Source organism: Protopterus annectens, chromosome 9.part0 (genome assembly GCF_019279795.1).
Source record: "Protopterus annectens isolate FY-2018-M chromosome 9.part0, PAN1.0, whole genome shotgun sequence".
NCBI classification, from domain to species: Eukaryota; Metazoa; Chordata; order Ceratodontiformes; family Protopteridae; genus Protopterus; species Protopterus annectens.
In genome coordinates this window covers 667,950,008-667,975,730 of record NC_056743.1, presented here as the reverse complement: position 1 = coordinate 667,975,730, position 25,723 = coordinate 667,950,008, and the positions used below count along the sequence as shown (strand labels likewise).

At 40.7% G+C, this 25,723-nt stretch overlaps 1 protein-coding gene across 1 annotated transcript in view; it reads right to left on the bottom strand.

Annotated features, from left to right (window-relative positions):
- The window catches only part of PRRC2A (proline rich coiled-coil 2A), a 3,202,076-nt gene that overhangs the window by 1,607,481 nt on the left and 1,568,872 nt on the right, over positions 1-25,723 (bottom strand). Inside the window, exon 19 of the mRNA XM_044082142.1 lies at positions 15,881-16,089. Within this exon, the coding sequence (XP_043938077.1) occupies positions 15,881-16,089 (209 nt within the window). The remainder of the gene's footprint in view (positions 1-15,880; positions 16,090-25,723) is intronic.

The following is a 25,723-nucleotide window of genomic DNA, read 5'->3' as shown; positions in this document are numbered from 1 at the left end:
AGTACAGAGTTCCTGAATCCTTTGGTCCGGTATGAAAGCTTTCATGCAGTCTGTGCGTAGTCTGCATCCCAGAAAAATCATGCCCTGAGAAGGAGCCAGGCGAGATTTTTCTACATTTATAGTAAATCCCAGAAGACAGAGAAGGTGTGCGACACCTGCTGCAAATGGAGGAGGAGGAGTAGGAGTTTGTGGTCTTGGTGCAGGATAAGGAGGTCGTCTAGGTAGGGATATATCTGTATACCCTGTGTCTTGCAATGGGCAATGAAGGAGGCTAGACATATGGTGAATACTCTGGGGGCTGTGGATAGACCAAAGTACAAAGCAGAGAATTGAAAATGGCAGGAGCCTACAGAAAATCTGAGGAACTTCCTGTAATCCGAATGAATGGGGATGTATAGGTAGGCATCCTTGAGATCTACAGCCACCATGAAGGCTTGGGGGGGTAAATAGAGGCAGGAGAATAGGTAAGGCTATCAATTTTGAAGCTGGGTACAAGGAGGAAAATATTGAGAAAGGAAAGATCAATGATAGGTCTCGAGGGACCCTCTTTCCTGGGGGCCAGGAATATTCTGGAGTAGAACCCCAAGTTCTTTTGAGGGGTGGGAACTGGTTCTATGGTGCCTTGGTTTAGGAGTTGTTGAATAATGGGTGGGAATAGGTGAATCTGTTTTTTGGTGATTGTGGAATACCCTGAAAGGGTGGGAGCATCCAAGTCATGCAATATCCTCTCTGGATGATGGAGAGGACCCATCATTTTTTTGTAATTTTCCACCAGGAGGGGAGGTAGATGGAGGGATAGCGGACTTTCTGGATGTAGGGTGGGTGAGTCACAGTAAAGGGTGCCTGGGATGGTCAGGCTGTCTCAAAGGGAGTGGCAGAAGATCTTGAAGACAGTCTTGGGACAGAAGTCTTTCTCTGCTGCCTACGTCCCTTGGAATGTTGTGTTGAGGGAAAGGATTCCCTTCGCACAAAGGATGGCATTTGAGGGTAGTTCCTATGACATACAGGAATGGGGGACACCAAAAGGTGTTTTAGATTTTGCAACTCTTTCCCCTTCTCTTGGATGGATTTGAGGAGCTCAGCAGAGGCTTGTCCAAAGTGTGCCTTATTGTCTAACGGAGCATCCAGAAGTTTGGTCTGAACATCCATGGGAAGGGGTTGTAGCCACACCCAGGAGTAATGGATCCAGCACTGATCCATAAGCAGCAGCTTTGGAAGCAGCTTCCACAGCATCATATCTGCACTTAATAGAGTGCCTGGTCACTTTTGATACTGTGGAGAGGACAGCGTTTAATAGTACTTTGGTGGGGGAGTCCTGGACCTCAGAAAGAAGGCTAGTGGCCTTTATCAAGTACAAACCTTGCCAAGTGGGTTTGGTAATTCAGGGTCCTAATGGGCAGCGTGGAAGATCAGTAGACCTTTTTACCCGTCCTGTCCATAAATTTGCTGTCCTTATCAGCAGGATAAAGAGCAGAGGAAAGAAGCTGTCTGGAGGCCTTGTCTGCAGAAACAGTTATAACAGCTGGGTCAGGAGAGTTCTTGTAAAGAAACTGGGTGTCCTGGGGGATCCTATAAAATCTGTCTGGTGATTTAGCTGCTAGAGGGTGGGAGTCAGGAGACTGTGAAGCAGCTAAGAATGCATCTTGAAATGCAGGTAGTAAAGGGGGCACAGCTGAGGGAGCTTGGCTGCTCCATTTGCAGGTCAAAGTATCTTTTCTTTGAATCCGAGACCTCAGAGGCCTGCCACCTGAAGTGTTCCCTCATGAGGGAGATAGTATCCCCAAAATTGAATTCTTCCCCTGGAGAGTCTGGAGAAACAGAGTCCTCTTCACCTGGAGTAATGAACTCCTTGGGGGATTCAATGCGAGTCTCATGTGTTTCATAAGAGAGGTATCCCTCAGAGGAAGAATATTCCTCCTGAGACACATGGGTTGGTTGAGGAGTGAGAGTAGGTGGGAATTGTTGGTATTGTAAGGCCTAAAAGGCCTTAAAGAGGCTTTGGGAAAATAATTTCCATCCTGATATCTGAGGGGGTTTAACGTGTTTGGAGTTCTGTTGCCTTTTCAAGGGTGTGGTAGACAAGGGAGAAGCAGATGTCGGCCTAGCAAGAGGAAGAGGAGCAGCGGCTTCCGAGAAGGTGAGCCGTGGTTCCCCTACACCATCAAACTCTGATGGCTGAAACACCTCAACGGATGAACCTTCGGTATCCCTCACCCTGGCTTCAATTGTGGTTCCCAGGCCTGCTTGGGAGACAGTCATCTGAACGGACTCAGTGTCTTCTATCGCCTTTAGAGCCAGTGTGGACACCTGAGGTGCAGCCTGGGATTTGGGCCTAAGTTTCTTCGCCTTCTTCAGAGGCAGCTCATTGGATGGGTCCACTCCTCCCTCCATGCCTAACGCCAAACGGAGTCTCTGATTCTCAAGGTAAAGATTTAAAGCCTCTAGTCAGCTACGAAGTGTTTTGGGGATGAACGACTTACAGATAGAACAGGATATGTATGGTCGTGGGTCTCGCCTAAACAGAAAACACACTTATCGTGCGTGTCCTTGTGAGGAATCTGTCTCCCACAACTACATTTCCCTTTCCTAGCTGACATGCAAGTCTAAAACAGCAAGCAAAACAACAAAACCCCCCAGTGGGCACTTACTTGAATGGTTCAAATGGTTGCCTGGTCTCGATACTCAACTGCAGTCGCCTGATAAAATGCGATGTAAGGTAGAACTAGCAAACTGGCGTCCGACGATCACTGCAGCAGAAAAATTTTGAGGAGGGTATGTGCAGACATCACGTTTATACCCAATGCCAGTTTTTGGCCCTCGCAGCCGACATCACATGTACCCTCCAGGACAAAGACTTTGGTACATTGGCCGGACAGCGGCACTGCAGGTAGCTACTCCCTACTGTTATGAATACTGCAACATCAAAATAGAAGGACATCAGATTTTTTTTTAAATCTATAGTCCTAAACACTTCACCTTATGTCCTCATAAGTATGGATCTAGCTGCACCATTTCATGTGTGGGTACATAGTTTTCCACTACAGACCATCTTCAGCTATCCTACATAGGTAAACCACAAAAAGGTCACCCGCACCAAAGTCACACTCTGCCAATAAACAAGATACAAATCCAAAAGGCAGGAGACACCTCGCCAAAACTTGTAGAAAAACAGTGAATATTTATTAAAACAATAAAACGAAATAAAAAGTGCACTGCTAAGCGCTTTCAAGCTAACAAGCCCTTCATCAGATAGTGCATACTTAAAGCTAGACATTTAAAATGCTCATTGACCAATCAGAAATCAGTATTTTACCCTCCTTTTTCTAAGGATGAGTTTTAAAGGGATAACAGTATTTAGGCCTGGGGACCTATCTGCCCCAAGTCTAATTACTCTTACCAACTCTTACCTTTCTCTTAGCCTATAGAACACAGTCTCACTGTATAACTGATTGTCTCCCAGCCTCTCTCAGCTGTGACCCGCTCCCCTCCCCTACCCCCAAATCCCACCCACCCCCAGTGGTCCTAGACTTATACTTCTCTTACCACACCCCCTCCCTCATCCTAACAACCTTACTCGCCAACCTATTAACTAAACTATCCCCACCCTTCCCACTTAACTATTACTTCTATAACCACTCTTATTGTACCTTAATTCTTCCTTTCAGACACTAACAATTTGTTTTCTCCTCTCTTTCCTCTTCTCATTCTATTTCCCCTTGCTTGCTACATCTTCCCATTCCTTTTCCCCTTGCTTGCTACATCTCTTCTCTACTCCTAAAAACATTTACACAAACTCTAAGGATGACTTTAACAGTAAAAACAAACATTACCAGATCCACACTCATAACCATACTATCAACTGCCCTGACATATGCATATATCCTCACCTCCTTTGAAGAACCATACTTTTACCACTTTAACTACTCTACTAAACAGATAGCAATACACACTTCTACACTACCAAGTAGTCAAATTAATATCAACTCAACTCCCAGCTATCTAAGACCAAAATACCATAGACTCTCCCACATTAAGTACAATATACCCACAGTAAAAAAATTGAAATATCTAACCAACTTTATTAATAACTCGGCATTAAGACTCATTAAACTCTCCTTAAAAGATGGTGACATCCACCCTAACCCTGGCCTTACCAATCCACCTACCCTAATAAACCAACCCACACTCCCCAACTCTTTCCTAATAGGACATCTAAATATCCGCAGCCTTAACAACAAAGTAACCCATCTCAATGCCCTTTTAGACACCCATAGCTTTGACATCCTCTGTCTGACAGAAACATGGTTACAACCTGAGACCAAAGACAATGAAATCATTCCCCAAGGGTATAATGTACTGAGACAAGACCATATTAAAAGAAAGGGTGGGGAGTAGCAGTCTTTTTCAAAGACAAACTCCAGATCTCCACTTTACCATTCTACCCACCTCAAGATAGTAACGCAGAGGTACTTATCACCAGACTTCAAATCAACCAAAACAAATCTTTATACATCATCTGCATCTACCTTCCACCAGGTAATAATATCAGTACTATAGAGTATATACTAAGCTGGGTGTCCTTAACTTACCCCCAAGAAACTATTATACTTGGTGATTTTAATACTGATTGGAAAACTATCAATGCTGATAATCCTACCACCCATATCAACCTTCATGGTTTCAGTCAAACTATCACCTTTACAACCAGAATTAATAAACCAAACAAAAAAGAGAGCACCCTAGACTGGATACTTATAAACAGACAAAAACAAACTTACAATGTAGGAACTCTACCTATGTCAGTGATCATACCTTAACTTACATCCTTAGGCATAAGAATGATATCACAGTTCCACCCATATACAGAACCATAAGCACCAATAAACACTTCAACCCAGTATCATTCCAAAATGACCTAAGTGCCTGTAACTGGAATCCTTTAAAAACCCTACCTCTTGAAGAGGCTGTCAATTATCTTAACACTAAATTCCTAACTATCATTGACAGGCATGCACCCAAAAGATCCATCAGAATTAAGGCCAAACCAGTGCCCTGGCTTTCCAAAGAAACCAGACAAAAAATCTTACTTAGGAATAAATCCTGGGCTAAGTGGAGAGCTAACAAAAATATTTCTGATCAACAAATTTTTAAGCAACTAAGAAATAGTACAAAAAAGGGAATACTCTTGGATAAAAAGAACTACAACTACAAACTACAGCAAAATCACCAAAATGACCCCCAGAGGTTCTGGTCTAGTATCAATAAACTCCTTTCCCCAGGGCACTCTCGTACTCCTACCCCACTTCAGACCCTGATACCCCCCTTCAAACTGCCAATGCCTTCAACTCCTTCACAGATACCATACAAGGACTAGCTAGTCAACTTACTCCAGACAACTCAAGCCTACCCACCACCACACCTAGCACTCTACCAGCATTTTATATGCAACCAATCTCTACCACCCTCATCTACAAACTCATTCAAAAACCTAAGCCATGTACTCCTCCTGCCAACCAGCTACCTTCTGAATACCTCCAAAAAGCAGCCAAAATAATTTCCTATCCCATATCCATCCTCATAAATAGAACCATTAGAGGGAAAAGTTGCAGACATCTGTAAAATCTCCCACATTATCCCCCTTCACAAAGGTGGTAACTCAAATGATTACCCTAACTACCGACCAATAGCTCTTTTATTACCCTTAGCAAAAATCATGGAAAAATGTTTTCACCAGCAACTTTTAAACCATTTAACTGAAAATAACACAATAGCTAAGTGCCAGCATGGTTTTAGGCCAGCACATAGCACCACTACTGCCTTGTTATCCTTTACAGATGTCATAAATAGAAATCGAAACAATAACCCCTCATCTGCACTCTTTATTGACCTCTCAAAAGCTTTTGACATGGTAAACCATACCCTTCTTATCAACATTCTTGAATCCTATTCCGTTGAGACTCTGGCTATTAAATGGTTCATGTCCTACCTAACCAATAGACAACAAGCAGTTCTCTGGGAAAATAATATATCATCCCTTCTACCAGTCTCCTTTGGAGTCCCTCAAGGGTCCATTCTAGGCCCACTTCTTTTTTCCCTTTTTATCAACGACCTCCATGTAGCAATCCCACAAGCCACCTGCATTCAATATGCAGATGATTCAACATTAATATGCTCAGCAAGTTCCACATCTGACCTACAGTCTCTGACTCAAAATGTTTTCAATACTGTTGAAACATGGTTTACAAAACGTTGCCTCCTTAATGCTAAAAAAACCAAGCTCCTTCTCTTTACACCCACTAGCAAGCCCCCCCCTATAGATTTCTCTATCTCCAATAATCACACTACCATATACCCTGACTCTACCACCAAATTGTTAGGAATAACTATTGACAATAATCTTACGTTTGATATCCACATAAATACCATAAAAACTGTCAACAGAAAAATAGGCTCCTTATATTGAATCAAAAGTTTCCTAACTCCAATAGCCAGAACCAAAATTGCACACTCCCATTTAATTTCAACACTTCTATATGCCTGTCCCATATACACTAACCTCAAAAAAAGTAATCTTGTCAAACTAGCACATGCCTACAACAGCATCGCCAGATTTGCCACTGGCAATCCCTTTAGAACTCACCACTGTTTAAATCTAATGCAGCTAGGCTGGATTGAACTTGAAAACCATCTGAATATCTCCCAACTAACCATTACCCATAAGATATTTTATCAACCTAACAGCACTCTTGTACTATCCAATCTCATAATCCCCTATAAAAATCTAAACTCCCTACGCTCTTCTAGTAAACTTCTAGCTAACATAACCAAGACTAACACAGCTGGTGATTCCCTGTTTTCTAATGCAGTGGGAAAAAACTGGAACCTACTCCCCAACGATCTTACATCACTTACTTCCTTGCCTCTCTTTAAACAAAACCTCAAAAAACACCTTAAAACACACTGGTTATGCCCCTGCAGTAACCCTGACTAACCTTCTGCTTTTTCTACCTTATAACCCTGCTTTTACTAACTTATAACCCTGACTAACCATCTGGTTTTGCTAATTTTTATTTGCACCTCTTTCTATATATTGCAAACACTTTGCATACTTTTTGAAGCAGAAATGAACTGGTGAACACAATGGAACAGACTGCTGGACTTTATACTGTTGTTAATCACAAAACACTCTTATTTTCATTATTTGTTCAGACCCTTTTTTCACTTTTTTGTGTAATTAATTTAGCACAATATTTGTAACTTTTATATTAATGTACATGTCATCTTTTATCTCCATTTTTTTATTTAGTTCTTCTAGTATCTTTACTTAACTACTTTCATTTACTATGTATCAACTATGATTTACATCACGTGTATTTTTATTTCAAATTTTATAATCAATTTGTCTACTACTGGAGCTTTTCTCCGCGGGCCTCTACTGAAAATGGAAATATATCCAGTTAGACTAGCCCGGTCAACGAATATAAAATAAATAAAATAAAAATAAAATTATCCAGGATAATTAGACTTAGGGCAGATGGGTCCCCCAGGCCTAAATACTGTTATCCCTTTAAAACCCATCCTTAGAAAAAGGAGAGTAAAATACTAATTTCTGATTGGTTAATGAGCATTTTAAATGTCTAGCTTTGTTAAGTATGCACTATCTGATGAAGGGCTTGTAAGCTTGAAAGCACTTAGCAGTGCACTTTTTATTTTGTTTTATTGTTTTAATAAATATTCACTGTTTTTCTACAAGTTTTGGCGTGGTCTCTCCTGCCTTTTGATTGACATCTATCCTACATGCCAAGAATTCTTGAAAAACAAAATGTTTCACATCAACAGGTCCTTTTCTGGATTTTTCAAGTACAAAATATTATTTGTAAATAAGAGCCAACTTTTCTTGATTACTACACTCTTACAGCCTTGCATTTATGAGCCCTTTGTGATTTACAACAGTCTTAAATATAAAGCAAATAAAGGGGAAGAGGACATCCCTATCTAACTCTGGTTCAAACAAATATCAGAGTGGGACATTTACATCTTTATTGTCTCAGAGCCTTAAAATACTCTCATTTGCCCTAATATTTTACAAAGGTACACAAATACTACCAAAGCCCCACTCAAACGCTCAACTGATTATCAAATGCTTTCTCTGCATCAAGACCCACAAACAGTAGTGGCATTTTCTTAAACTCAGCTTCCCTCTACATCATCATTACTGTCAAATGTCTTCATCCCATCCACAAAAATCACACCAACCCATACCTATAATTTTTAGCAATATATTTGCCAGTTTCTTAACAAGTAAAACAAACACTTTATAATCATGGTCTAAAACTGAAACTGGTCTACAGAAAGCTTGGTCCAAAAGATGTTTACCCTCTTGGAGCAATAAAGCCATCATACCTTTTTTCCAAGACGCTGGTACTCTGCCCATTTTTTAAATCCCGTTAAATGAAACATGCCAGATCTTTATCACCATCTTCCCTCTCCCACAAGAATATCATCTGTTACTACAAACTATCCTGTTGCCCGATTACACATCACAGGTTTTTTTTTTTTTTTTTTAACCTCCTCTCTTAATCTTGGCTATTAATTGTGGAGTCTCATCTTCCTCCAATATTGATATAAATATGTTTCCCCTAAATATTTCCTTTGCTTCATTTCTTGTTTTCTCCATTCCTCTGCTTTATATAAATTTTCATAAAATTTCCGAAGTATTTCTAATGCTGCTTTTTCTTGTCCTAAGCTCCCTAAGATGGCTACAACCCTTTCAACTCTGTCTAATTCTTTACTGTAAATGTTTTCATACTCTAGAGTTGCATAAAAAATAATTGCTTAACAGTAATGTTTCTAAATTCATGCATATTATTCAAAAGTTCCCTTATTTTCCCTTAAGAACTCTACAGTTGCTCCTCTTCCTCTTGTTCTATGAAATTATCTTTGTTTGACAATATTTATCAACCCCTATAAACGCCAATACAATTACCATATGTTTACTGCCATACATTTAAACCTTTTCATTTTATCCTATTTGCAGTCTATCCTTTTTGAAGAAATTTCTGTCTTCCTTTACAACTCCCAAATCATTTTCACTACCTATTCCTTTTTTTGTAAGTAATGACTAGGAAATTACTAGTAATTTTCATTATCATGCACTTCTTACTTTTTCCTGGGGTACTATCTGCTATAGTTACTGGACGGGTCTCAAAGTTTTCAATTAAATATACATGTTCTTGAATAATATAATTTCTATCCAGTCTATCCCACCTAGAGAATTGCATATAAACTCTGAACTCCTGTTACTGAATGCACATCCTCCCTAACAAATATTTTCATATATTTAACAAATGTACCCTATTTTGTTTGATTTTCCCTTCCAAGCCTCATGGATACAACCACTACTGCCGATCAGGTTCCAGTCTCCAACCACAAATATTCCCTACTAAAAATAATTTTTTTCTCCAAAAACAGCGCCACAGCAACAGTTCTAAGGTAATCCTCCTCCCCTGCCAGTAACCCCTTACTACAAATCTGCCTAGTCTATTTTTTACCTCGTATTACTATTGCAGCCCCTCTTGCAATATTACTTCCTTTTCCTCCTTCCTAGATATTCTGCTGAATGTGCTTTTCCTAGATATTCTGCTGAATGAGCACTATGCAATCCTTTGTCAAATTAACATGTTCATTTCTATCTAACTCTGTTTCATGTAACAGTGCTGTTTACACACTACACTTAACATAATTCAGTATTCTGCTTTTCTATTATCTTAAAACAATTTCTGTTAACACAGACACAGTAGCTATGATAAAAACTATTACTCCCACCTATTATACATGACGGCTCTTTCGAATGTATACTTCAAACTTGCATGCACATACTAGTGTTTGCCAGGCTCTTACATAGTTGCTTCTCATCTCTGAACCTACAATAAGTTTTCTTCTAAACATTTTGCTTAAATAAAAACAAAGGATAAACAAAGAAATTAACATTTTCAAAACCTTCCATCCCATTTTACCTTATAGCAAATGCACAAAACTACGTACAATTTCCAAAAAGGAAGTTTTAACTAGTTTCCTTTTGAATGGCAAGGGGTTGAAGTCACTCCAGTGAAGCAGCAGTTGCCCCAAATCAATGGCTGCACCCACAGTCATTGCCTATTCTAAAAATTAAGGATAACCATTCTAAACTGCCACTGACGTACATTATTTATATGACCCTGCCAGATATGAAAAATGGCTTTCAGGAAGCATTATATTTTTGCCTTAAGAAAAAGTGCACTAGCTACTCAAATAGACTGAACTGTGCAGTTAAAGTAAATGCATTGAAGTACTATGGCTGTAGGGGAAGTGACTGTTTAACTCACTTCTCACATTTTCAAACTTCATTTATTTTTCACTCAACTGCTTGCCAAGTTACCTTTAAATGTTAATTACATTGTAGTATATTTCACTCTTAACATACTGTTCAGACATTTTGTGATTAAAGGTTTGCAGCTGCAGGCTTCTTAATCTACAACAAAAACAATTCACTAATGGTAAAATAGCTAACATTCCCAGTACATGGAAGAACAAGCATTTTTCACAATTTTCATGATTCTGTCTTACTTTTCAAGCCTTGCTGCTAAAAAAGTCTATAGATTAAATTAAGGACATTAGTTCAGACACTCCCCTTTATAAAAATAGGAAAATGATCTTTTACTTCTAGATATAAGATCAACACACTTGCATTCTTCCATTAGTTCAAGATCACATTAAATTACTTTACAACCTTCCTCACCTTGGTACATTCTAAAACACTGACACTTGACAACTAAGAAAAGCATTTCATTTCAATATCTTTAGAATATACAGCAGTGATGGATATGACTAACCCACCTCATATTTAAAATACTTCTGACTGCATATGGGAGCTACTTTATCATATAGTATACAATATGACTTTTTACACAAATATTAAAACTGTTTTATTTAGTCGTTCTTGTTTGTCTTTTGGTTTTTCTCAGTTAGGAGTTGGCACAGCGGAACTCCGGCCCGCTAATGATTGGCAGTAGAATTTTATGGTGCCGAGGTGCCAGCTCGATGCTCAACCTTCAACAAAGGCAAGCCCATTCACGCATGTCTCTCGAACGCCACATGACCGCAGGGAGGACATGCAGACTCCACACAGAAGGCACTCCAGCAGAGAATCGAACAGGAGAACCAACTTCAGTTATTTCAGCATCATTGTAAACAATGACAAAATAAGATCTGCGCTTTACAGTTCAGCCTATTTTAACACAGTCAACAAGATTTTAGTCTTTCAAAGACATCACTTCTTGCAGAACCATATTACACGTCTACTGCTATAGCTAATGTGATCAAAGCTTTACAGTTCTTCAAATTCAATAATTTCACACCGTTGCTGGTTTCCATCCTGATCAGCTCCATATATCAATACAAGTCTCCTGTTTAAGTTCAAGGTACTTCTAAATCTTCAAATCGGCTCCTGGACTTTTTTCTGTCACTCAAGCATTTTCCTTTGAAACAATGGAAAAATGCGTCACTGCCAAAGTCTCTCTGTAAGCTCTTGCTACTGTCAGTAGAATGGGAAGCACAGTCCCCTCTCAGCTTGTTGGCTCTCTGTCTCTCTGCTGGTTAAACTTTTTTTTTTTTTTTTTTTTTACAACCTCCTTAGCCTGTTCTGCATATAAAAATGTCCAATTATCCAGAACAAAATATTCTGAAACGGACTGAAATGCACACCAGCCTCTTGGCACTTGCTGACTGCTGGAACAAACATGTTTATTAGCTGTACACCAGGCAGAAGAGAATAATTTTCCATACACATACTGCTGCCCTCAATTTTTAATACTTTTTCCTTCTAGTACAGTTTTGTAAGGAGTAGCTTTCGCTTGCTGGTATGACTGCATTTTTACTAATACAGGTCTCTGCTTCTTTCGCATGACAGATTTGGAGCATATACATAAAGTGTCATCTAAATTAACAAATCTTGCCATAGAACACCAGTCCAGTTTCTCATTTCCACTTTAATAAAAATAAATGCAGCCCTCCCTCCTTCCACATCTTCTGGTACAGCAAAAATATTTCAGTTTTTCTCTCCAAGATCTCTTCTAACTCTATTTTTTGAAATAGCTCTTCTTGAGAAGCATCATGATCAGCCAGTCATTTCTTCGTTTCAACCTTTGATTGCTGCAATTTTCAAATCACATGAACAGCTTTTTAAATCTTATTCTATTTTACTAGTATTTTAGTCATTTGACTATACATCTATTTTCAGTGTTACACTTATTTAAAAAAAATGAGTACATTTGATTTATTTTACCTTTAAAATTACCAACACTCCTATAAACGCAGCTGAAATCTGAACTGCTTTTGCTGGACAACTGCAAGACTCTTCCCAGATGGATTTTTTTCTTCGCCTTTTCTTGTTTATTTTCTCTTAATTCTCCCAAATGTCTTCTTTGTCAGCATTTGGGCAGTAAAATAACTATCCACTAACTGTATTTTACCCAAATTAATAACTTTTAATGGCTTAACTATTTCCACACTGGGAGAACTCTAATCAACCTGTTAAATCAGTGTGCAGTCAACTCCGAAATCTAAATGAAGAATTCCTGAAACAATCACTGAAGTACCCTTGCCAGCAGCAAATGGTGATGCATATTGTAACTGCAAAACATAGTATTAAGTGCAATCCAATTGGAAAGGTTTATCTGACTACATCAAGCCCCTTACTCTCCCTGTGGGCAATGGAAGTAAACAGCTTTATTGGATGGGACAACCAACACTATTAAATAAACAAACTTTGAAGTCAGGCTGGAAAAAGTCTACTCTTGGATGAATCAGCTATGTGACTCCAACCGCAGGAGCTCACAAAGTTATGCACGTTACTAAAGTCCAATACAGGGACACCACCAGCCAGCTGATGACAGAAGACATTCTAAGGACCTACACCTCCATGCTCACAAATGTCACAAGAAGCACCTCTTAAAGACACAACTGCACATCAGAGAAACAAGTCACACAGACACACACAGTACTGAAAGTGAAGCACAACTAGAGTAAACTGGAGAAAAAAAAAATCTCGCTGCATGCAATCCTGGAGCATTCATTAACTCAGTGCAAGCACTCTGACACTAAAGTCATGATCTAGCCATCCTGGTGGTACAGGATAAAGCTCTGCTTACTACCAAAATGACCTGGGTTTGATTAGTGGCTCAGGCATCTGATGGAGCTGTCAGGAAGGATGGGGCATTCCTACCCTGGGAGGGGTGCATGCTAAATTCTCTCCAGCGGTGCTCTGGTGGAAGCCAGGGCTGAGAGACAGGAAAGGAGGCAGGGATCAGGCTTAGCAGCAGGACAGACAGCACAGTGCACATCCCCCTATGGGCTCATCAGTGGAGCTGCACAACATAGTTTTCCCATGTCCACCCAGCGAGAGAGTGATGCCAGATGTGGGTGACAGGGGAATTATAGGGCTATAAAAAACCTCCAGGCCCAGTGGATAACAGCAGCACTGCAAACACCTGAACCAGGCCTCCACTGAGAGAAAGTCTAATCTGTAAGTTGAGCTCTGACACAAAGACGAATGGTTTATTGGTAGGGAAGAAAGACTTGATTGGTTGGGGGTACTGGAATGCAGAACCAGACATAACAAATGTGTGCAAGTTTGCTATATTTCCTCATGGTCACCCAGAACATGATCCATGCATTTGGGAGATGAGGGAGATTATAGTGCCATGAAAAAAAACTCCAGGCCCTGTGGATAACAGCACCATTCCCAACAACTGAACCAGGTCTCCACTGAGAGGTTGTCTAATCCGCAAGTTGAGTTCTCGGATGAAAGTTTGAATGGGTTTACAAGATGAGAAGGACGGAAGATTCCATGGTTGAGGGTACTGGTCTAAAAAATTAAAATGCCTAAAGTCATGACCTCCTGGAAAGTCAGCATCCAGAACTAGAAATACCAAATGCATTTACTGAATTTGCCTTTGTTTATGGCAGGAAATAGGCTTGCCATCTTCTTCAGAACTAAGACGGCAAAAAAGAAACACTGTACTTACTCCAAGAGAGGGACAGCCTCTACAGTCCATTTAAGTATAGTCCAGGCACAACAACAAAGAGCTCTGTAAAGAGAGCTTGCTCTCTGAAAGCCAATTAGTTTTGGTAGAACCCACTGGCCCTTTGCGATGATGGTAAATGTATTTCAGGACTGACACTGCTAGCCTTGGAGGTCCCTCCTCTCTATTTCAGGTGACAGTCAAGACAGTCAGGAAGACAGGTTGTACAAATGGTGGAGGGTTTTCTCCATCCTACAAAGGGATGTCTCAAGAAAAATGGGTTGGCTTAAAAGATAAGACCATGAGAGATACCACAAAACCCCCTTACTTTAAACAATGTCAGTTGCCAAATTCATAATGCAATAGTGAGTTTCATTATACTAACATGCAAACAAAATTAAAAGAACCAAAACTAAACAGTCAAAACCCACTTACCAAAAATAAATATAAATAAATAAATACAGTCCTGTAGAAAAGCTATATCCTCTGCAACCCTGAATCATGAGGCTTCAGCACCACATCCCTGGTCTCTAAATATACCAACCACAAAACCACACAAAGTCAGAATATAAAGAAAAAGAGGTCTGCAGGCAAAACTCAATTTTTGTTACTGTCAAGCAGAACACATTACTATAATACCATAAGAAAGAAAAAGTGATAAATCAAAATGAACCCAAATTAATACTAACAGAAATGCACAATACATGTGCGACGACATTTCAAATCTCACTAAAATGAGGCAAGACGGGGTTTTCCTTGCTGCCTTCAACCAGATGCTGGGAAGCCAACTTAAAGATAACTTCTCACCTACAGGTTCATAGGTGTTTACTACGGCCAACTACCTCAAGGGCCTTTTAAATCCTAGCCCAATGGAGAATCAAGAAATCAGTGGAGGCCATACCTCTCTCAAATGTCCAGACTTTTGCTTCATATTTTTGTCTCTCTCAAAATTTGTGATTTTCTGATAAGTCACTAGGGACTGACCTAACTAAATAATGACATGCATTTGAGTTTCATAGGTGTGTACTACGCTAATGGCCCTGGAGCCTTTACAAGCCTAGCCCATAAAAATGCCTGGCATTGTGCCACCCGTTAGTTACCAGTTTCTTTATCAAGTAAAGCCACTGGAATGATCCCCAGGGTGAACTTTCTATTTCCCATCCACTCATCATGATTTCTCTTGAACAGGGCCAGTGAGGTGCTATGCTTGACTTTCAGGGCTCACATCACTCAGAAAATTCATGCTAACACAAATGCTACTATTCTGGTATCTTTCTAAGTTTGTAAGAGCGATATTTAAAAATGTGTCGCTAAATTTGGAACTTTATACCCCCCCCCATTATTTTAGACTTTGTCTACATGTTTTGTGCAAAGAGGTTGAAAGGTATAGTGGAGCCAATGACAGATATGTAAAGATTGAAGTTTTGGATCTAGTTTGTCAACTGGTGGTCTTGTAATTTATGCATCAAGGAAAGCCTGCCTAAGTTCACCCTTAAAGGAAATCCTTGACCACAGCCTCTTATACAGACACATACCTACAACAGCTGCCCTATCCACAGTATTACTAAAATCAAAACTAAAGACGCCCCTACTTCTCAGTGTGCAGAGACACAATAACTGCTGCTCTCACAAGGTCAGAGCACCTAAGCTGTAATATTCTTGAATCAGAATTCATCGGTGAAGACTGATGAGAATTCTAAAAAGGTTACTGACATGACAGATGGGCAGTTAAATACAAGAAAGGGGACCACTGAGCAGCACACTACTGGTTTACACTGACTGTTGTATTTCTAAAATGTTACTCAACTGAATATACTTACTTGAACCGCGTGGTTTCAGTAGTGAGGGAGCACCATGGCTTTTCACAGATTCTAGCTTGCCTCGGTCACGATTTCTAGCACTGTTAATCTCAGCCAGGGCTTGCTGAATAGCAGCAGGGTTGCTTGGGATGATGCTGTCCATCCGGTACACTGCACCTGTACTCTGAGGTGGCAAAGTGTTAACACCTGGGGAGCGCTCATCAGACTGCCTAAGAGATGAGATTTAAAGAAAAAAAATCACAACGAAAAGACTTTACATTTAAAGTGGTCTTCAAGTAGCAAAAAACCTTCAAAATACAGAGTTGGTGCTCATGAAATTTCAGAAGCATAACAGATATTTCAATATATCCTCTAAAACATGCAATTGAATATATGCACTTCTGTTAAGTCATTTGGATACATGGGGTAGCAGGGAAAACTAAGGAAATTAAAGAACTTGTGTTCTCAGGTAACAAGCCCATGGGATTCATGTGCAGTTCCCCAAACACATCAAATGTGTATCCCAAAATTATGATTGAAGAAAATGTACTTTTGTTGGTCACAAAGAAATGATGCTCGTAGCTGATGTACAATCCTTATACACATCAATACCATTTCATGAAGGAATAAAACGCATTTGTGCTTTTATTACTGAATATACAATTTGGAATAAGTAGTAGTAATACAGTATGCCATCTGATCGATATAAAGTTATATATTTTTTTGTATATAGTTATATTACAACCAAATCAAAGACTTAATGGGGTTGCTATTGCACCCTCCTATGCCAATTCAGTTATGGGATGGTGTGAAAAAACTACCACTGACGGAAGATATTACACCATATTTGCACACTTACTTTTTATAAGGAAAGGCATACTACAATGTCTGTGTTGAACTGAAGATATAAAGAGCACTTTTTTTTTTAATTATAAAATGACAATTTCAAGGCAAGTGTCACATTTTTAGATGTGAAGGTCAGTACATTTAAACCAACATATTTTTGAAAGAAATTTGTTTAGAACAAAGACTGCAGTTAATTATTTACATTATAGAAGTGTGCATCCTGGATTTATTATGGACAAATGTCCACAATGTCAGTTTATAAATACTTTCAGACTTCTAACCAGTCAGGACATGATTTTGAAAAAAGTTATATTACAGAGTTATTTTTACAAAGATTTAAATTAAAAGAGTTGGGGAAAAAGCAAGTGAAATTGTGAGTCAGAGGGAGACTCCATATCTGCATATTTTCCCAAAAGGACTTATTCACATACACATGCATGAGAACATGGATACAATCTTTTTTAATGTGAACATAAAATTAGACTAAGAATATTACTTTTTGTTAAGACAACTGGAAAATAGTCAAAGATAAACCTGAATAGATTAACGTAATTGGGGTTAAACCAAATTTTGTTTAAAAAAATGGAATATCAAAGATATTTTACACAATGACCTAAGCTGCATAGTTAATGTGTTTTTTCATTGGTTAATTTGTTTCTTGAGTGATACTTAAACACAAAGTGAATTTCTGAGTCTCTTTTTTTAGAGATTTCAAAGCTGCATAAATTAAAGCACTACTGGTAATTCCCTGCCAGGTGAGGAAAGTAAACCTACATTTTTTCGTCTATGGGTGATCAAGATACTTAGTAATTAAGCTGTTTCACTTTTTCTGTTTTAAGAAATCTGCTTGGCCAGGTATTTTTGTGTGAGAGAGAAAGAGAAATTATCCAGGCTACACATTTCACATGTTTTTTTCATTGGGTAAAATGTTTCTTGAGTAATACTTAAATACACAGTGAATTTCTGGGTCTTCGACTTTTCTGAAAATATTTCAAAAGCCTGCATAAACTAAAAGCTCTGCTGATTCCTGCTAGTTTTTCACACCAACCCTCCCCTTTGCTCATCTGTTTTTTTAAACCTGGTGATTTTTAGCTGCCAAACCCTACTGTAAACTGAGTTGAATAAGCTCCACTCTTTCTACACTGCTGTTGATATCCTTAACTATTTGCCTTTCCTTCTGCTTATATTGAAAAGGTGCACTTTGCCTCTCACTGTCTGTTCTACTGATTCACTTGGTTTGAATTCAATATCTAGCTAGCTAATGGACAAAGTAGTGTATTTTTACACTCTAGCAAACACTTGCTTTTACATCAAAAAGTCAGTGAATTTTTCATCTAGTGCACTGGGATGTAGTCTGGTCTGTTTCAGTTGAGGAAACACTTGAGATTTCTGCATGTTACTGGCTGGAGGGCTTATTAATCAGAGTACCTTGTTTTTACAGCCTATAAAAATTCTATACAGTTGAGTAGGTCTTAGATGATTTATACAAAGCAAAGTATTTTTATAGAATAAATCAAATTTTTATAAGCTGTTTACACTGCTTTATCTGTACCTTTACATTTGTTTGTGGTAGCATTTCACTCCGGGAACTCCTTTACTATTGCATTTACATTAGGAGGGCTAGGATTATTCATCTAATGGCAAAAGGCGTTTACTTGTCTATCTGAGCTGGGAAGCACACAAAAGAGCTCAAAGTATTTTTTTTGCATTTAGTTCTAAGTACTTTGTGTGGTCTTATTAAACTTGGGCTCCAAACCACTTATTCAACATTAAGGTGTTTTTCTGCACCACTGTGGCAGAAGCACTCTGATCTAACCTGCCTGAGTTGGTGACAGAATGCTTATTGTGTGCTTTCCTAATTTGAAGTCAACTTAAAACTTGTTGCTCTTTACTCATATTTAAGTGGGTTTTGACAGACACTCAGAGCAGCTCGTTGTTTGGTGATTTTGGCGACTGTGCTACTGATTGCGGAGAATCTGCTTTCTTGGCGACTGTGCTACGGATTACTGAGAATCTGCTTTCACTTGGAGCAATCCACTTCTGTAAAAACAAAAATAAGTTTTTTTCCCAATTCTTGTATATACTGTGCCTGTACTTTAGCAGGTTCTTCAGCTATTTACTGTTATTTTTGCACATTATAGCAACAAACACTGTACTGTCTACTGCTACTTTAAGCAGTAAATTGCACTGTATTACATTATCTGTTAGTTATAGATAGTTTGTGTGGTCTTGTTACACCTGGGCTCCAAACCAGATATTCTACATTAAGGTGTTTTTCTGCACCATTATAACAGAAGTGTGCTGATCTAACCTGTCTCAGTTGGAGATTACTGGTGGAATGCTTACTGTGCATGTTCCTGATTGGTAGTTAGCTCAAAACTTGTTTCCCTTTACTCATTTATGCCTCATGTTTACACTGTGCTGCTCTTCACACAGCTGGGTTAGCAGTGCCCTATACAGATGCAAAAGCCTAGAAGTTCAGTTTTTCCCTAAACAGCTGTTAGTGAAGGCCTTCCGAGTTTTTCTGATGCTGTAGGAGCAACTTGCTTGTGCACAAAGCAGCGATGCAATATTGATTAACCTTAGCCTACATAAAAAGTGTAGGTCCCTGATGTAGTCTCTGTGTTACCAGCACAATCCTGTCAAATTTACCCATTCATTTCCCTTCCCTAGAAAAACACAGTAAGAGCTGCTATCATGAATTGGTAGTTTCCCATCATCTCTATGGCCAGCCTGATAGACATGGTCATCCTGAGGCAATTGTCTCATGTATACTTTACAACCACTTACTCCTGAAACAAACAAATACTTTATGTAACAGATGTAGTTACACAATGAAACTGGAGGCAGGACACTCTCATAAGGACAAATATACTTACAGTCTGTCAGCACAAACATGCTTCTCACACTAAATAAGGACACGACAAACCCACATATGAGGAGGTATTCACTGGTAACTTACCATAAGGTAAGAGGCCTCCCAAAGGGAAATCACACACACAACAATGCAAAACACAACTACAACACACATACACACCACAAGTGTCTCAACAAATAAGCCCATAAGGTGTAACACACAAAACCTAATGTACTGGGGTCTTAGGTGATTCCATTGTGAGACAAAAAGGATGTTCCCCTCAACAGGCTGGATAAAAAGCAAGTTACGGTTAGCTGCCAGTCAGGTGCAAACATCTGTCGAGTCACTCAACCACAAGTACTGGTATGACTGTCACAGTCCATGTGGGAGTGAATGACTTGAGACATACCTCAATGGACTGTATGAAGAGAGACATGACTGGGCTCTCAGATTGTGTGTAATAGGCAGGTATAAGCCTAGCCTTAAGCAGCATTCTAACTTCTCCAAGGAAGAGGCCACAACACAAACAAAACAATGATTGACTAAATTGCCTTAGCTTCTGAAGTCAGTCCAAGGAAATCCAATATCTGTCAGCATGGGAAGACATGGTTGACAGGCCACTCTGCTTTGCCAGAGATGGTCTGCACCTGTCTCCTCTAGGCATTCGTATATTAGCAAAGGCATTAGCCACCCCCTACTGTGCCTCTTTTAGTCGGTGTCAATATAACCAACTTCCCAAAATAAAAAATCCCCTCTAGATAAACCCAAGGTACTGCTGCTTAATGCTAGGAGTCTAAACAAGAAACTACTTTCCCAGGAAGCACTCCTCATTTTGGAAAATGCTGACGTCCGTGCAGTCACCAAGATATGCTTGAAAGATGCAGCCATGCAGGGCTACAACACCTTCCACACATTCAGATCACAAACTGAGCATGAAATAACCAAAGCAGGAAGTCTGTCCATCTCCATTAAGGATAAGTACTCCTCTTGATTGGTTAAACAGTACAACTCTCAAGCTACTCCATGTCCAATTAACTACAAGCAAAGCCCCATATGACATCACAGCTAGATACAGGTCCCTCACAATGAAACAGGAAAAGCATACTGTACATGTGAACTTACTGGAGTCACTTACCATAGATCCTAGCACTTCACCCGTGGGTGATTTTAATAATCCTACTACTGACTGGGAATTATATACCACAAACATGCTGGCTCAGAGGTTCTTAGACTTTGTCAATGCAAATGCCCTGGAACAGCTAGTCAGCACACGCACGCACCAGAGGCTCAAATGTCCTGCACAAGTACTCACTAACATGGGGAGCACTGCACCCCCCCCACACACACACCAGCATGATGTCCTCCCTGGTAAGCTCAGACAATACATCAGTCTCACCTGATGCAATTATAAGACAAGATACCCCATCAAGATCAAAAATACTTAAGAATTTTCCAAAGACAAATTACCTCCTACTAAATGGTGGTACAAGAAGTTTCAAAGCCCCCTTGAATGCAGATAGCATGTACTCCTATGCAGAGGTGTACACCAATGTCCTGTACAACATTTTAAGGAGTTGTACAGAATTGGCTGTACCTGACTGGATTAAAACTGTGTCTTGCCCAAAAACAAAAAAAAAAACAAGCCACTGTAGTAGACCCCTAGTAAAAACTAATGTCCAAAAACAAGAGGGAACTGGCTCAGAGGAAGAAATCCCTCTCTAGCTTAAACAAACAAATGAGAGATCTTCTCAAGTCCTCCAAAGCTAATTTTGAAGCAAAAATTGCCTCCCTAACCAAGGATAATCACAAGGCATTCTTTAACTACATCCAAAATCTAAAAGGGAATGCCCAGCTATGCAATGAACTGACTGTAGATGGCATCACCCATATTCAACTGGAGGTAATATCCAACATGCCAGCTGACAGATATGGAGCAAACGTCACCTCCCTGTCCTCTCCAGTCAGCCCCAAAGTATACCTGCCACCATTCCTCAGCCTATTATCTCAAGAGAACAGGTCATCTGGGCACTGTCCAAGACCAAAAACACAGCATCAATGAGGCCAGACAACTCAGGTTGCCTTTTAAACTTAAAAATAGAAGTTATGTTCTTACCATAACGTTCCATGTTAGTTGTCTTCTTCTCGCCTTCTTCTTGCTGGATGGGTTCGGAGCCGACCTCGGCTCCGACTCGGCCGCTCTAAAAGCTCGAGAGTTGGTTCCACCGGCTCGAGGCTCCCCTTATATCCCACAATGCTAGGCGAGAGTTACCTCAGATCTCGTTTGTAAGCTAACCCCAGCTTATAATAGTAACAGAATAACTGTAAAACAGAGTCCACCTCTAACAACAGGAAGAAAGAAGGGTGACCTACATCCTGAACCAGGAAATATGCATAATAGCATATGTCTAAGAAAGAGGTGGTAGAAAGAGAGGTCACAATCACAACTCCTCTAGGTCTGTGCAGGCCAGGGGAAGGAGGGTGGGACGAAGAAGAAGGCGAGAAGAAGACAACTAACATGGAACGTTATGGTAAGAACATAACTTCTATATGTTAAGTTGTCTATCTCGCCTTCATTCTTGCTGGATGGGACCGCCCCTAGCACCTTGTCCCGGTGGCCTAACGGAACAGACTCCTGAGAACAGTGGAACCAAAGTTAGCTCTATGCCTAGAAGCTAAATCCAACTTATAATGAGAAATGAAAGTGTGAGGAGTAGCCCAAGTAGCCGCTGCACAAATGGTGTCGATAGGCAGTCTGTCTTGGAAGGCTAAAGAAGTAGCCAAAGCTCTGGTGGAATGAGCCTTAGGTTTATCAGGCAGCTTTTGATGTCTAATTTCATATACAAGGGAAATTAAAGATGTTAGCCATCTGGATAATGATACCTTTGAAACTGAAAGTCCCTTTCTGCTCTCCGCATAGGAGACAAACAGCTGATCAGATTTTCTGAACTGTTTAGTTCTATCCAAGTAGTACCTCAATTGACGGTGAACATCCAGGCAGTGTAATTTTGTTCTGACCTATTGGAGTATTCTGGAAAAAAGACCGGTAGATCAATGCTTTGATTTAGATTTGACGTCGAGACCACTTTAGGCAAAAAGGACGGGTTAGTTCGTAAGGATACTCTGTCCTTATGAAACAAAAGATAAGGAGGACGACAGCTGAGTGCTTGAAGCTCTGAAACTCTTCTAGCTGATGTAATAGCTATCAGAAAAAGAGTTTTCCATGATAATTTTAAAGAACAGGAGACTGCAGGTTTGAAAGGGGGAAGAATCAAAGAAGCAAGAACTAAATTTAGGTCCCAAGGAGAAGGAGGATTTCTTATAGGAGGTCTGAGAAGAAAAACTCCTTTCAAAAAGGCTTTGCAGAGTTTGTGGGACATTAGGGCAGATTCAGAAATACCCACATGAAAGTTAGAAATAGCTGCCAATTGAACTTTAAGTGTAGAGGGAGATGAACCTGCATGGAAGAGTTCAGCTAGAAAATCAAGGACTAGTTGGATGGAAGCAGTGAAAGGATCTATGTCCTTTCCTTGAGCCCAATATGTGAAGCGTTTCCACTTACTCAAATAAATCTTTCGAGTGGAAGATTTATGGGAAGCTATCAAAATATCTCTAACAGAGTGAGATAATTGAGGAAGCCTGGCTAAGGTTGGAACTGGAGGAACCAAGCAGTGAGGTTCAGAGAGGGGAGGGAGCGATGAAACTGACCCGACTGATGGATCAAAAGATCTGGAACTAGGTCCAGATTCCACGGTCGCACCAAGAGAAAATGATGTAGAAAGGGGAACCACACTTGTCGAGGCCAGTAAGGAGCAATGAGGATCAATGAGGCCTTCTGAGCGATAGCTTTCTGTATTACTTGAGAGATCAGTGGGAAAGGAGGAAATGCATACAGAAGTCCCCGGGCCAAACTTGGACTAGAGCGTCTCTGCTGGGTTGGCCTGGTAAAGGGAATAGAGTGAAATATTCTCTGCACTTGCTGTTTTGGGGAGTAGCAAAAAGATCGCAGCAAGGCTGACCCCACTTGAGAAAAATTTCTCTCACTACAGAGTCTTTCAGAGACCACTCGTGAGGCATGAGTATAGCTCTGCTCAACTTGTCCGCAATTTGATTGGACTTCCCGGGGATGTGCGTTGCTATCAGAAACCGCTGAGAAGAAATCGCCCATTGCCACAGTCTGAGTGCTTCTCGACACAGGGGGTATGATCTGGTTCCGCCTTGTTTGTTGATGTACCACACTACAGACATATTGTCTGTCTGGATTGCAATCGTTCCCAAGGGAAGAGAGTCTTGAAGGGCTTGCAACGCTAAAAGCACTGCTCTCATCTCCAGAACATTTATGTGCAAGTGGCATTCGTTTTGGTTGCCATGTGCCTTGGACCGTCCTGCCCTGATAATGCCCCCCCCACCCGATCAGGGAGGCATCCGTTGTCAGAGTAGCAACCGGAGGAGGTGGAACAAAGGGTCTTCCCGACAAGAGCTGGGGGGAAGACATCCACCACATGAGATGATTTTTGCACGCTTGCGTGATCATAATGGTGTGAGACATTGGAAGTTGCTGGTATGACCATTGAGTAAAGAGCATCCATTGAAGGATCCGCATGTGGTATCTGGCTAATGGAAGCAGAGGTATGGCCGCTGCCATAATTCCCAACACTTTCAGAACTAACCTGGCTTTGATTCTGTTGTTGTTGAAAAGGAGTGATACCAATTTGTGAATGTCTGATATTCTCTGATGTGTTAGTCTTGCAGACATGTTTATTGTATCTAGATTTGCCTATGTAGGTAATAGTACGACAAGGCGACAAAACAGACTTTTCGCAATTTATTGAAATACCCAGCTTTTGACAAACGCGAAAAGTGTAATCTCTGGCCATCAGAAGGAGATGCTTGGTGGGAGCTGTGAGGAGCCAGTCGTCCAAATATGGAAACACCTGGAATCCTTGTCGTCTCAGGTGAGAAGCTACCACTGCCATGCATTTGGTAAACACCCGGGGGCAGTGGTGAGACCAAAGGGCAGGGCCCTGAACTGAAAATGACTGGTTCCCAGCCTGAAGCGGAGGAATCTTCTGGAGCGTCTGTTCATTTTATGTGATAGTACGCATCCGAAGGTCTATAGAGCACATCCAGTTTCCTTTGCCCAAAAGGGGAAGGATGGATTGCAGCGTGACCATCCAAAATCTTGTTTTCTTGACTGATTTGTTCAAGACACTGAGATCCAAAATTGGTCTCCAGTCCCCTGTTTTCTTTGGAACTAAAAGAACCTTGAGTAGATTCCGGATCCTTGCTGGTCTGCTGGAACTGGCTGAATTGCTCTTTTGCAAGCAGTTTTGAAATCTCCAAAACTGCTAGATCCCTTTGAGCGGTGGAACATCTGGATGGGATTTTTTGACTGATTTGGAAAGCGAAGAAAGGGGATAGAATAGCCTTCGAAATGATGGACTGTACCCATTTGTCTTGAGTCAGGGATAGCCAGGCTTCTGGGTACAGTGACAATCTTCCCCCGACTGCCTCCGAAGATGGGCAGTCGGGCAACACCTCAGGGATGCTGAAAGGGCTTGTCAGGGAAGGCTTCCCGATTGCCCTGGTTCTGCAGACCCCCCCTGCCCCTAGGGCGACGTCTACCATTGTTATTCCCGCCTCTGCCTCTGGCGGGGAAACGACTCTGTGCGTCAGGCGAAGTCCCTTGAGATTGTTTACGGAACCACATCTTTCCACCTTTCTGGCCTTTGGGGTAAGGCCTGGAAGGAGTAGAAAAACGGACTCAGACGGCAGAAAGGGTCTTGCCATCAGTCTCGCACCTAGTCAAGGTTTCTTTCACTTGAGGACCAAAGAGGGATGATCCATCAAACGGGGAGTTCGTGAAAGACGCCTTGAAGGGTCCGCAAAATTGCATAGCCGCATCCAGGCATGCCTACGTAAGGCCACACCTGTCCCTGCGGCTCTGCTCGCTCCATCAGCCGCATAAGAAAGAAGGCGCATGGAGGAGTTGGTTATGGAGTTAAGGGTAGCCAGCTGCGTGTTCATCTTATCTTGGAAACCCGCAGCTGTAGGGTCCTTTAACATTTCACTCGCTTCCTTGATCAAGTCCCTTTGAAGACGAGTAAAATGGCACAGGTAGTTCAGCGAACGCATGGTAAATGTCGCTGACGAGAACATCCGCT